Source organism: Caloenas nicobarica, chromosome 21 (genome assembly GCF_036013445.1).
Source record: "Caloenas nicobarica isolate bCalNic1 chromosome 21, bCalNic1.hap1, whole genome shotgun sequence".
NCBI classification, from domain to species: Eukaryota; Metazoa; Chordata; class Aves; order Columbiformes; family Columbidae; genus Caloenas; species Caloenas nicobarica.
The window spans coordinates 3,937,456-3,949,610 of NC_088265.1; the positions used below are offsets into that span (position 1 = coordinate 3,937,456).

At 45.8% G+C, this 12,155-nt stretch overlaps 2 protein-coding genes across 2 annotated transcripts; one reads left to right on the forward strand and one right to left on the reverse strand.

The window, feature by feature from the left end:
- Nucleotides 1-923: 923 nt before the first annotated feature.
- LOC135997244 (transmembrane protein C1orf162 homolog) lies at nucleotides 924-3,137 on the forward strand. The gene is made up of 5 exons (XM_065649745.1): nucleotides 924-964; nucleotides 1,284-1,395; nucleotides 1,711-1,799; nucleotides 2,414-2,493; nucleotides 3,078-3,137. The coding sequence occupies exons 1-5, from the start codon at nucleotides 934-936 to the stop codon at nucleotides 3,135-3,137; spliced, it is 372 nt and encodes a 123-aa protein (XP_065505817.1). The 5' UTR covers nucleotides 924-933.
- Nucleotides 3,138-7,170: 4,033 nt separating this feature from the next.
- ADORA3 (adenosine A3 receptor) lies at nucleotides 7,171-9,072 on the reverse strand. The gene is made up of 2 exons (XM_065649755.1): nucleotides 8,723-9,072; nucleotides 7,171-7,813 (listed from the first exon to the last, which is right to left on the reverse strand). The coding sequence occupies exons 1-2, from the start codon at nucleotides 9,070-9,072 to the stop codon at nucleotides 7,171-7,173; spliced, it is 993 nt and encodes a 330-aa protein (XP_065505827.1).
- Nucleotides 9,073-12,155: the final 3,083 nt, after the last annotated feature.

Here is a 12,155-nt window from a genome sequence, read left to right on the forward strand (position 1 = left end):
GGTGTTTTTTTTTTTTTAATAAAAGTGAAGTTGCTCAACTTCCACATTTGTGTAACCCAACACACGAAAGACACTTGAGCTTTGACTGATTTGACAGACTTTTCACAAAGCAGGTGGTTAAACTGTGCTGGCACTCGACAAGTTCTCTACCAGCAGGCGGGCGGCAGCTCTATGGTGCGAGGTAAGACGGAGCCACATCGCTTATTTTACTTTTATCCCTTATTTTACTTTTATTACCGCAAACAATGTGCTTTTAGACTTGGTGTAAGAAACTGGGAGGTCGACATTGGATGACTTCTGCAATGTGGGCACACGGGACGTGCAGCAGCAGAGAGAAGGACGTTCATGTTGCCAGCAACGCTTTCGTGTCATTCACACTGTGCAGTTCGCAAACCACGTAGTGAGAAATACCGGGCGTAGGAATTTTGTAGCAAAGTGATATTTCTCTGTCTTTTAAGATTCTACCTTCAAATTTGAGAAGTTACCGCTCAGTGGAAGGAAGTGTGACTTGAGAAAGAAAAACTTAGAGGGGCATTTTGTCGAAGCTGCTTCAGATGATAAAAAAGTTCTTAAAGTTCAGTTCTAGCTGCTGCAAAAATACTGTGGGTGCTTTTTTAGTTATGAAATATACTCCATCCTTTTGAAAGAAGGCAGCGTGTTTGTCAAAGTGCAGTGAACATGCCCATGTGTGCACAGGATCCTGGCGTTAGGAGGTGAGATTTGTGCTAAGTAACTGTCCTGTTTGCTGCTGAGGTTTTGTGCCAGTCGGTAAAGATGTCTGGAACTGATGAAAACTGAATAAATTTTGCGAGTTAGAAGGGGGTGATAGGTTTGTCTTCCTTTAGCGTTTGTGTATGGATATCTATGTAAATATAACCTTTTTCTCCCCCTCTCCTTTTAGCTTCTCTTGCTGTTCATTAGTGTTCGGAGAGGATGGGAGGTCGTTCTTCGAAAACAAATGCAGGTATTTTCTTCAAGGAATTTGCCAGGATGTCATATTCTTGGTGAAGCTGATGTTGTCCTGACAAAGCGCTGCTGTGGGGGTCGCTCAGCGGGAGGTGTATTATTAATAATATTATTAATAATATGTGCGTGGGGCAGAGCTGTGTGACTGCCAAGGGTGCTGTGGGACGGGAATAACCTGTGTGGTGTTGCCCCTTTCAGCCCTTTGATAGAGAAATGTTGTACTTACAGTCATACTTCCTTGTTGCTTGTAATATAACTGGAGAAATTAACACAATTTTAAACCAGTTTTTGATTTATTTTTTCCTATTCACTTCCAGTTAAACCAGAACCCATTCCCACTACTGTCACTGTACAGACCACTGTACATACCATGGTATCTACCACTGTGGCTGACATGAAACCTCCGGAAGTCAAATGTTGGATTGATAAGTAAATGTTTCTCCTCTGTTTCTTGACTTCAAACACAGAGTTCCCTGAAACTGCAGACTCCTCCTCTAGCTGAGGAGTTACATGTAACACATCTTGTGCCTTGGGGTTTTAAAAGGTTGCTAGAATTTCCTCATCAGTGCACTAGATATTTAATTCATAGTGATGCCTAATGCAGACATACACCTTTTAATCTCATAAGGCTTGGAATAAATTATGTGTTTCATTTCATATAGTCGGGTGAATTTGAGCACTACTGATTCTTCAACACCTCTGTTAAAACCGGGGTTTCTGACGCTGTTTTCTGTGTATCAACAGCCATGAAATCCTCTACGTGTCGCTAGCCTTTATTTCTGGCATCCTGTCGGCTGTTCTGGTTTTTGCCATCATCTACCTCTGCAGAAAAAGTAAGTGGCACAGTAGAGGGAGTCACGGCAGCACCGTGATCCAGACCTGGCGGCAGAGAAGCGTTTCGCATCTCACCCCACGCGCCTTAACGTGGAGGCTGCTCAGTTTCCGTGCTCTTCGGGCTGCATCTGACAGCACTGGGGTTTCCAAGTAACTTCTGTAGAAGTTATATCTCCCTTGAATACTTAACGTATTGACAAGCATGTCATACCTGGCGGTAACTGCTCATGAATCATTCCAGGGGCTGTTTTCACGGAAGAATTAACTTCAGCACTGATGAGTTATGGGTTCTGTTGGTTGTTTGTTTTGGTTTGGTTTTTTTCATCCTAACACTGGCCACGCAGTTCGCACTAAATTCATCAGTTGCTTTCGTCCTAGCTGCTTCCACAGGAGGGCATGAACTTGGGCTTGATGATCCTTGTGGGTCTCTTCCAGCTCAGGATATTCTATGGGCTGCTCACTTGGCAGCAGAGGCCTGGGACAGGTTTTACAACCGATGTCTAAGCCGCGCACACTCTGGTGCCACTTTGTCACCCCGCTCTTGCACCTCTGGTGCTTGGCTGGCTCCAAATGCGGAGCAGACGGCTGAGACTGGTGTCCCTCTCCTTCCCAGAGTGCAAGAGATCCCACCAAACCTTACAAGAGCAACTTCCCTCCCAGACAGTGACTGAGGAATCTGAGAAAAACGCCCAGGTAAAGGTCACAACTGTTATTTCTGATACTTTATAGAGAGTCTTAAGGTCAATAGAATGGTAGATATTAATTTGGAAGCGGGGGAGAAAAGAGGTTTGCTCTTGCAAGACTCGAGCATTAGTTGACAGTTCTTTTAACTAAGCAAAAGAGATTTTGTGCACCGAAGATTCAGCCTGTGTTTGTAGTTGCAGGGAGTTACCTGGACAGTAGGAGGACAGATATTCCTCCTCTGTTATCCCAGGGCTCAAATGCCACCCTCCCCACATACTTTAAGGGTTCTGGGGCTAAACTAAACCACTAATTAGGCAGATTAGGGGAAAATCTTTCTAAAGGACAAACATTTCTGCAGTTCTCCTTACTGATATTGTTCTTTGGAAGGCCCTAATGCCAAGTTGACCCAAGTTCCTGAGCTAAACTAACAACTGCTCTGCTCCAGCGCAGCATTTACTTATTTCCCACGTGCAAGGACAGACTGTGACCGCTTATGGTGTGTAGTGTCGAGCACAAATTAAAACCAGGAAATCTGTGCTGAAATGCAGTGTTTGCAAACTCTCTAATGTTCGCGGCTTCTTTCACATCCCCAGAATGAGGTCGCCTACACCACTTTGGTCTTCCAGCGGGGTCGGACGCCGGTGGCTGTGTGACGATGAAGCTTCTAGTGAGATGAAAATGCTTGTGCTTTCTGCACATTAAATGCTACCAGAACATTATGTCAATTATCAGCCTATAGTACTTTGGGAAATGCCAGTGCTGCGTATGTAACATCAGCTCATTTTGTAGTTATAAGGGGAAAGCAATGTCTCCTATTCCAACTGCTTGCCAACAGTTGTGGACAAATTCCTTTTTATACCGTATTTGTTCATCTGTAGAAACCTCAGTGAGTTCTTGCAACAAACATGTAAAGTTTCCATTTGTGCATTTGCTATTGCTTTGAACTACAAAAGAAAATTGAAAAATGGAAATATTACTGTGTCTATTCATGTCCATGCCCTTATGTTTCCTTTTTTTTTTTTTTTGATTGTCAAGTGCTCTGATTAGTTATTTTCTGCTTATTGAAGTCATGATAATGAAATCTCTGTATGCAAATGTCCACTTCCTGATTGGGTCACATAAAAGAAATGCACAATCACAGTTTGACAGTTCTGGCAGTGTTCATTCATGTGTTATAGAGTCTAAATGTATTGTAAAAAGTGAAAAAAATCATCCCCTGTCCATGAAGTGGGGAGTAAGATACAACTTTAGTAGCCATGGAGAAGCTTCTGTGCCCAGGGCTGGGAGGTTTGCTGTCCGAGGAAGGACAGTGATATCCATCTGTCGTACAACGTGCCTCCTGCAAGGCTGAATAGGAGCCAAGTTTCCTGCCTCCTCATTTTTGGTCTCCAGAGAGCGTCAGATTCTGGCAGGTATTTCTCTTTTCTGAAAAGGCACATGATTTCATGCACACTGTTTTGAACACCCCTCTAGAGGAATCTCTCGGCGCAGCTGAAGGCAGCAAGTCTGACACCTGGGAGGCTTCAAATGCGTGAGGCTGGATGTGCCGTCTGATGGCAGCACGAAGCCACAGTTGGGCAGAGAATTTGAGCTCAGCTTAGCCCTGGTGTTAATGCTCCACCTCTGCTGGGCTGTCCTGCCTTCCTGACTGCAGAAGCTGCTGGGAGTCCAGGGGACCACTGAAAAGCAGGTGCAGAAAAATAGTTCTGTTCTGAAATCTGACCTGAGATGTGTTGCGGGTGAGGCTGCTGACTGTTTCACAGCATCAGGAGTAGAACTTGTGGTCTTCGTTTTGCTGCATCTTCTCTCAGTCATGGCAGTTTCTTCGAGAGCTATTTGAGAAAATATCATATTACTCCTCAAAATGAACAGATGCTGGGAGGTTCGTGAGGGATGATTGTTGTCGGTTCACAATTATTTTTTTTGTTTAAAATTAATAACAATGTTAGTCTGCTGCCTGACAGCAAGTGAGAAATAAGAAGGTCTGAAAATTTGCCCGGCTTGCACAAATGTTACTTCACCCTGCCACCAAGAATACTGCTTTCCTGTGTCTGGTACTGTTGGATCCTGTGTCAGAAGTGCAAGAAAAGGCAGCCATGCAGCTTTTAATGGCAGCCGTCAGCCAGCTCTTTGTTTTATAGGCAGATAAAGGCATTTGGGACAACTGTGTTTGCTAATCCCATTTTTGCTTTCTCAGCAGGTTTCCGCTAGAGGTGTTTGTGCTTGTGGTCTCCATAAAGACAAACTTTGACAGCGGGAATTTGCAAGGCAAAGTGCCTGGGTATGGGAAAGTGCGGTCCAAGTTGTCCAGCTCCGGGAGGGTGGGTGGAAGCGGCTCGTGGGTTAAACGGTGCTTTGAAGGATGCACGGACAGTAGTGGCCTGTGATATTCCCTGGCATTTTGGAACAGATCATCTGGTCGCAAAGTTCAAAGGATGGATTATTAGAGCTACAGTGATGATGTTGATGTGACTGTTGGGTTGCGGTTCCCTCAGCCAGCAACGAGTCAGACCTTGCAAGAGCATGCTAAATCCCTCGCTGTCCCTGAGTGATGTTTGTATCCGTGTGCTCTGCTGGTACGTGCCTCCATCCATCTTCACATCGACTTGATGCATCATTCGGTCTGTTCGATCTCTGTCTGGGGCTGAACGCCACAAGTCTTTCCAGAGTAGCTGCTGAAAGTGAGAACCAGGGACCTGGACCTGCGGGAAGGATGTCCAGCCAGCACCACCATGGGCAGAGGCAGCCGATGAACCTTCTCCCCCAGCAGAACAGCTGCTACTCTGGTTCTCTGATGGAGAGAGGCTGGTCCTGCTGCGCATCTTGTTTCATCGCATCCTGCTTCATGGCGACAGGTGAGCTGCTGCCCAGGTGCCCTCTCGGGGGGCTGAGCAGGGTCGATCTCCTTTGCAGCTTTGCTTCAGAAGGCAGGACGTCCTTCCCTGCTCTCAGTCTTCTCTGTTTCTGTTCTTTCTCCATATATTTACACCTTGTTCTCTCGGAGTTTGTCAGGAATTTGGTGCAGCGCTGCTCCCTCATAATTTTTCAAAAATACATAGGCAAAAAGTTTGCTGTGCATCATTCTAAGGAATAATTTTCTGCTCTTTAGGTGGGAACCTCTTTTTCAACTGAAAGCAATCAGGTCTATCTAGTGATGAGAGATAGTGTAGCAAAATTCTGATGTACTTATGCGATTATTTCCTTTGCTGGCCTTTTGAATTAAACTGTGTAACAGAGCAGAGCTTTGGCCCGTGGGAAGGGTTACATCAGATAATAAATAGAGATGTCTGACCTCAGCTAAAGGGGCCGCCGCTAACTCTTTCTGACATAAATAACAGAACGATGCATTCCCTTTTCTGCTTTTTGTAGACCACTTTTATTATTTAAAGCTGAAGGAAAAAAATAGTCTGGCTTTTAATGACCTATTTACAGCTTGACCCATGTTCCCTAAAAACAGGCTGTGCAAATTGTGGTGTAATATTTACTGCAACGTCAGTGCTGTCCTAGTCAGGACACCAACTAAAACATGGAGATTTCATGCAGGCTGCTTTTGTTGTCATGGAAGAAGAGCAGGCGGTATTAATATAAAATCCATTTAATATTTATTATTATTCATGCAAATGTGGCAGAGCTGACTGCAGCACAAGTTGACCAGACTCAAATTTAGTCTAAATTGACAGAGAAGACGAAGGGTGTAAGAACAGTCAGTGAGGACATTCCTGGGTTGCGAGCTGCTGTATTACCAATGACAAAGAACACATTTATCCTATTTCTTTTTTTCAGTGGACCCAACCAATCTTTATGTAAAAAACCAAACCAACCAAACCCAAACAAACAAAACCAACACCACCAACAACAAAGCCCCAAACAAACAAAACAAAACTGGACAAAATTTCTAAGTATCTCTTTTGTATTTTGAAACAATTTCAAACAAAGACATATATAGACACGTATTTACACACACCATTGGAGTCGTCTTCAGATCGATAACAAGTTGCTACAAAAAGCACAACTGTTCTTCAGGTTTACGGGGCGGACTTGTAGCAAACTACATTTAAATCCAGTGTTAGAAAAACAGTTTATGATTGTAGGGAGAATTAAGCATGGGAATAGCCCGTGCAAGAAGAATCCCCCAAATTGATGGTTTTTTTAGTAACAAATCAGGAAAATGCATCCTCGATGGTTATGGTTGATTCTACCCTCGGTCAGGTAGCTGGGGGAGCTGTGTGTGAGCAAAGGAGCTGTAACTGGGCAGAAAGGGAAAGCAAAATTACAGCAAAAAGACTTGTTAGTCTTGAGTTAAAACTAGAAATGAACAGGCGCTGGTTTTTAGCAGCTGGATCCAAGCTGGGGAACTAGGAGCAAAAATCTGCCTCGATAACAGTGCTTCGGGTCACTGGTCTGCGAAAAAACACTCAAGCCAATAAATAAAAACTGGAGGGTCCTATGAAGTGCAGATGCTTTGCCTGGAAGATCTGGGCTTGGCATAGCAGCCACCAAGCAGAATTCTCTGGGGTACAATAATGCAGAAGGTCATAAATTATCCTTTTGGGCTTAATGTCAAATGTGCATCAGATTGAGTAAAAGGAGGTTGCCCTTATCATAAAACAGTTTGTGTAAGAGCAGTAGATGAAACAGAAAACACATTTTTTTCCCATGAGTTTCTTAACAAAGCAAAATGGTTTATCAATGGTTTGGTGTATATCGGCAGGTCAACACTTGCTCTTTAATGATGACTTGGTTTGTTTGCTCTGTAAGAACTGGATCTGTTTTTTTGCACAGGACATAGGTCCTTAAAATTAAAATGTATGTGTTTTTAAACTTCTTTATCTTGCAAGCATAGACAATGGGGTTCATGGCAGAATTGGCGTGGGATAACAGGATTCCCAAGTACATCAAATACTTGGGGATCTGACACTTGGGATAAAAATAAGAAATGCTGTTTAGAATGCAGAGAGGCAACCAGGATATTGCAAAGAGGAAGAGAACAAGAGCCAGAGATTTGGCCGTCTTGAACTCCTGTCCATAAAAACCTCCTGCCCCTCTCACATTGGCTGTACCTTGACTTAGCTTTGTCCGGATGATGTAAAAGATTTGGATGTACAGAGCACACATGGTGACTAGAGGGACAACGGTCCATATGAAGAAGCCAAAATACACCATGTAATCCATCCTCATCACAGAGGTGAATTGACACCTGAGAAAACCAGAGTTTCTTGATTCCATCTTGTTCCATCCAAACATGGGGGCTAACCCCGCCAGCAGGGACACAGACCAGCACAGACCCACCGCCCACCAAACTCTTCTCTCCGTAGTGATTATTTTATATCTGTTGAGGAAGAAAAGCCAGGTTGTGTTAAACAGAGGTGTTGAAATAGTTAAGGATGGTTTCCAGAATTTGCATGTTCGAATACTACAGGTTCATTGTCACAAAATGGAGCATTAAATTCTTTTTGGGGGGAACCAAATTTTATTTTGAGACAAGCCCGAACTCTTCATTTGTAACAGTTACTTTGCAGCACCCATGAGATAAACTATACTTAACTTCCCCTCTCTATAATTGTATGTTTCCAGCTATTTCATTTCTTGTTTCATTGTGATCTCAGTGCTCCTCTTGCCTAGAAATTGCTTTTCTACTATTAGCAGTCCTATCTGATTTGTCAGCTTGGGTGTAACTTACTCTTTACATTTAGTTTATGCCATTTGTGGGATGAAACTGTTCTTCCATTCCTTAATTTTATAGGTTCTTTCCCCATAAAATATATGACTTCTTTCATGCTTGAGGTGATGCTTTGTGTTTCTACCTTTTGTATTTTGCCATTCAAATATAAAAAGTGAATGACTCCTTAAGTCAGCCCTTGTCTGTTACTTCTTTTGTATTTTCAGCAGCTGCTAAAAGGAATTTTATTTAAAAGACTATCCTCAGAAACCCAGAGAAATTCATAGTACCCCTGGTACCCTGCACAATTAGCAAGACATCTGCAGAATTCAGCTGCTTGACCACAGACTCATCCTGTGGACAGATTGTGATCAGCAACGATACCGTTCTGCTCGAGAAAGTTCATCTGGGCTGGGCTTTCAGGCACAGGTATTTTCTTTGTGCACAAGCAGGCATTTAGAGTAAATATTTATTAGAAAAGGGCCAAATTAAGAGGGGAAAGAGGTGGCAGCCGTGGGGCAGATGTTGGGCACGGGGAAGGTGGTAGGAGCCGGGGGTACCCGTGGTGGTCCAGCTCACCTGGTCAGCAGCTTCACTCGCAGGTACCTGTCGATGGCGATGGCCAGGAGGGAGAGGATGGACGCGGTGGTGAAAACCACCATCAGGCAGCACATGAAGAGGCAGGTGTAGAAGTGGACGCTGATGCCTAGGCTGACCACGACGGCCAGTGGCATGACGAGGATCCCCACCGCGATATCGGCCAGCGCCAGGGAAACGATGAAGTACAGAGTCGTGTTCTGAAAGGTCAAGTTCAGCTTCACCGCCCAGATGACCAGGATGTTGCCCAAAGTGGCGAACAAAGCGATCAGGCACTCGGCACCGATATAAATCGCATCCAGGCTGCTCAGCGCCAGGCTCTCATTTGGCATCGTGAGATGCTAAATATGCTCCCACCCTGGCCTGAGCTGCAGGAAGGACCATGGGCATCGAAGATCTCGTGTTGGATTTGTCCTCGGTGTCTGGTGCTCAGTCGTTACAGTGACTGTGCAGTGTACCAACCTTTTCCGGTGTTTCACGTCCTCAGCACTTGGGCAGCAAATCAGCTGGTGCCTTTCTACGGAGCTGCAAATACCTTGACATCCAGGAAATGTTCCCCGCTCTGGACATACATCCTGAAGCTCACAGCATCCCTTCAGCAGCCTGGGATCAGGAAAATACTTTTGAAATCTATTTTGAAGGAGAAAAAAAAAAAAAAAAAGGCAAAAGCTTCCACAAGCCTTGTTACCAGCAACTTCTAAAGAAATACTTTAGCTGCTTCCTCTTCTAACTCATAATTTCACAAGTGAGAGAACTGTAAGCAGAGTTGACACTTATCAATCTAGATAATCACTCTGCAGTCTCTATAGGAAATAAGGCAGTTCAGGGGGTGTTAGAAGGGTGTTTTGTTAAATTCCAACACTAGTTTAATTCAGGGTACACCATTTCAGTTAAGGCCCTGAAGTGGCTGAAAAATTCTCTTTTCTTGGACCTCTCTCAGTGTGACAAGAACAGTCAGAATTCAGGTAACATTTTCAGCAAAAGCCCTCATTTCCACCAGAAATCAGTATGACGATCAACAAAGTCATGTTCAGAGAGCGGGGTACTTTCCTATACTTTGTTTTTAGAAAACTGAGAAAGCAAGGAAAGGTGTGAGAAGTGGGAAACAGGGGAGAGGGGATGCGACGGCTGCGACGCAGCTGTGCAGGTGAGCTCGGTGCCTCGTTCCTTGACGTGGGTCTGCAGTGAAGGAGCTGCTCCCGTTTTAGGTGAAACTGAGAAGAGATGCAAACATGTGAGCTCGTGTCAGCCTGCGAGTCGCAGGGTAACCTGGCTCTTGGATAAATACAAATGCTCCAGGAATGAGCAAATTGCAAGTGAACAATTGGGTGGATGGTGTCTTATTAGTGTAATGAAGCCTTAAGCAAATATGGGTAATATTTGGTTTCCCGGGCACTGAGTCTTCCATCTCTTCCACCCAAGTTTCTGGCAAAAGTGAAGACGGGGAAGTGAAATCAGCCCTGGGAGGAAACAGAGCCAGAAATAAATGAGACTTCTTTATTTCTTCTGTCAAAAGAGTTGGACAAATTCCACTTCCTTGGAATCAATGTAAGTGCTTCTTGTTCCCTGACTGGAGGGCGTTTCGGTAGAATTACCGCTGGGAAAACACTGAGCTGTCTACAGACAGTCCTGGTCTGCAAGTGAACTTGGCTGTGCTGCTTTTCTAATCGAATCTGACACAGGATATCTGTGGGTGCAGGAGATAAACCCCAGGAGAGGCACGTGCAAGGTCACAGCTGGGACGTAGTCCTGGCTTTTGTAAGCCGCATGAGTTACTTCTCCAGGAGTTACCTGGAAAGGAGCGGGCAGCTGGTACTTTGCAGCTTCGAGCAGACATGGGAAATGTCTGTGTCCTCCTGGCTGCCGGCCACATGGGCAGGAGCGTTCCAGCCTTCCTGCGCTCGTTGTGCATCGCCCTCGGTGCCAGTTTCCCTTTTCTGTCACCTCCTCCCACGGCTGCAGCCGGACGCCTCTCGCAGAGGCAGCTCCCGAAAGCTGAGCTCTGGGGGCTTTGATGGGGCTGAACACTCAGCCATGAACCCTGTCGCCTGTGCCTTCAAAATACAGAAGTTCAAGGAAACACGCGCTTTCGTTCTGAGGACTTGCATCCTTCTCCACAAGACGGAGTTGGTTATTTCTAGCGCAGAGCGCACAGCGGAGCGGCTGGGAGTGAGCTGTGTCCTGCTGTCAGTCTGTCCGGGCTGGGGACAGCAACCCAAACAGTGCAGGAGCAACACGAGTGGGGTGAAAATGGCACAGACACCAAGACGTGTTTCTCAGATCATGCATTCCGGAGCAACAACTCTGTGTATATCTGTGTTCAGCTAATTAAGCTCTGGGTAGCGCAAGGCTGAGTGCCTGTCCCTACCTAACACCCCAAACAAAGAAACTCCTTTGCATTTCTGAGGCAAAAGGCGAGAGAGGTTTGGAACCGCGCGGCAGCTCAATGGGGAGAGATGAGCATTGGTGATGTTCTCGGGTGTTTTGCTCTGTTAACAAAGAGTCTTGCCGCGCTCCGGGAGGGCTCTCGGTGATTCCCGCGGGTCCAGGGCCCAGCTGCTGTGCTGACACGATGCGGGCTCTTCCTCAGCATCCCAGGGGACCCGTTGCCCAAGTCCCGGCCGTCTCTTTTGGGCTGAAACAAGCATTTCTGCAGCTGCAGTGGCAGGAGCCACTTCTGCAGAAGCTCAGACCGACTGCGAGATGCAGCGCAAGGCTCTTGCATGCAGTTGACTCTCGCCGGGTGACAGGAGCACTGACATTAGCCCTTGGCACTCCTTTTGCCCTGGCTAACAGCTAAGAGTATTTGCTTTGTCTTCTCAGCTCTATTTAAGGAAACGGTTTCTCAAATTGGTGGAGCTACAAAGCAATGCTCTGGCACCTTGCCACAGAACAAGTGTCTCTCCAAACGCCTCTAAGGTACTAGAGGATGCAACAAGAAGCCGGACCCTGGCTGCCAGGTTTCTGGTTGCACAGAGAACAGCAAAGCAAAATGTGGTCAAGAGGACCAGACCTGGGCAGGGGCTCAGAGCCCAGCGTATGGGTAGGAAGGTGCTTCACGGCCTGAAAATGCCCTGACCTGGCTCAACGGGGCAGCAGCACCTGCGTGGGAAAAGGTGCTTTGGAATGGAAGGAAAACAAGCAGCCTTTGCGAGAGGTTTTGTTTGTACCAGCCCGTAAAATTTCATAGCATTGGATCTTCCTGTAGCTTTTTCTTAGAAGGCAGCTGCTTTCCCACGGGGACACTGTCTCTGTCTAAAAGATGCTCACAACGCTGCTGGTCCTACCAGCTATTTGATTTCTTTTTGTCTGTGCTTTTTAGCAGCTGTGGACTGGAGGTGATTCAGAAAAACGCCTGTCTCGAGTAAATCTGCATCTGTGCCTGCGTAGGTGTGTGACCCGGGCCTGGAAACCT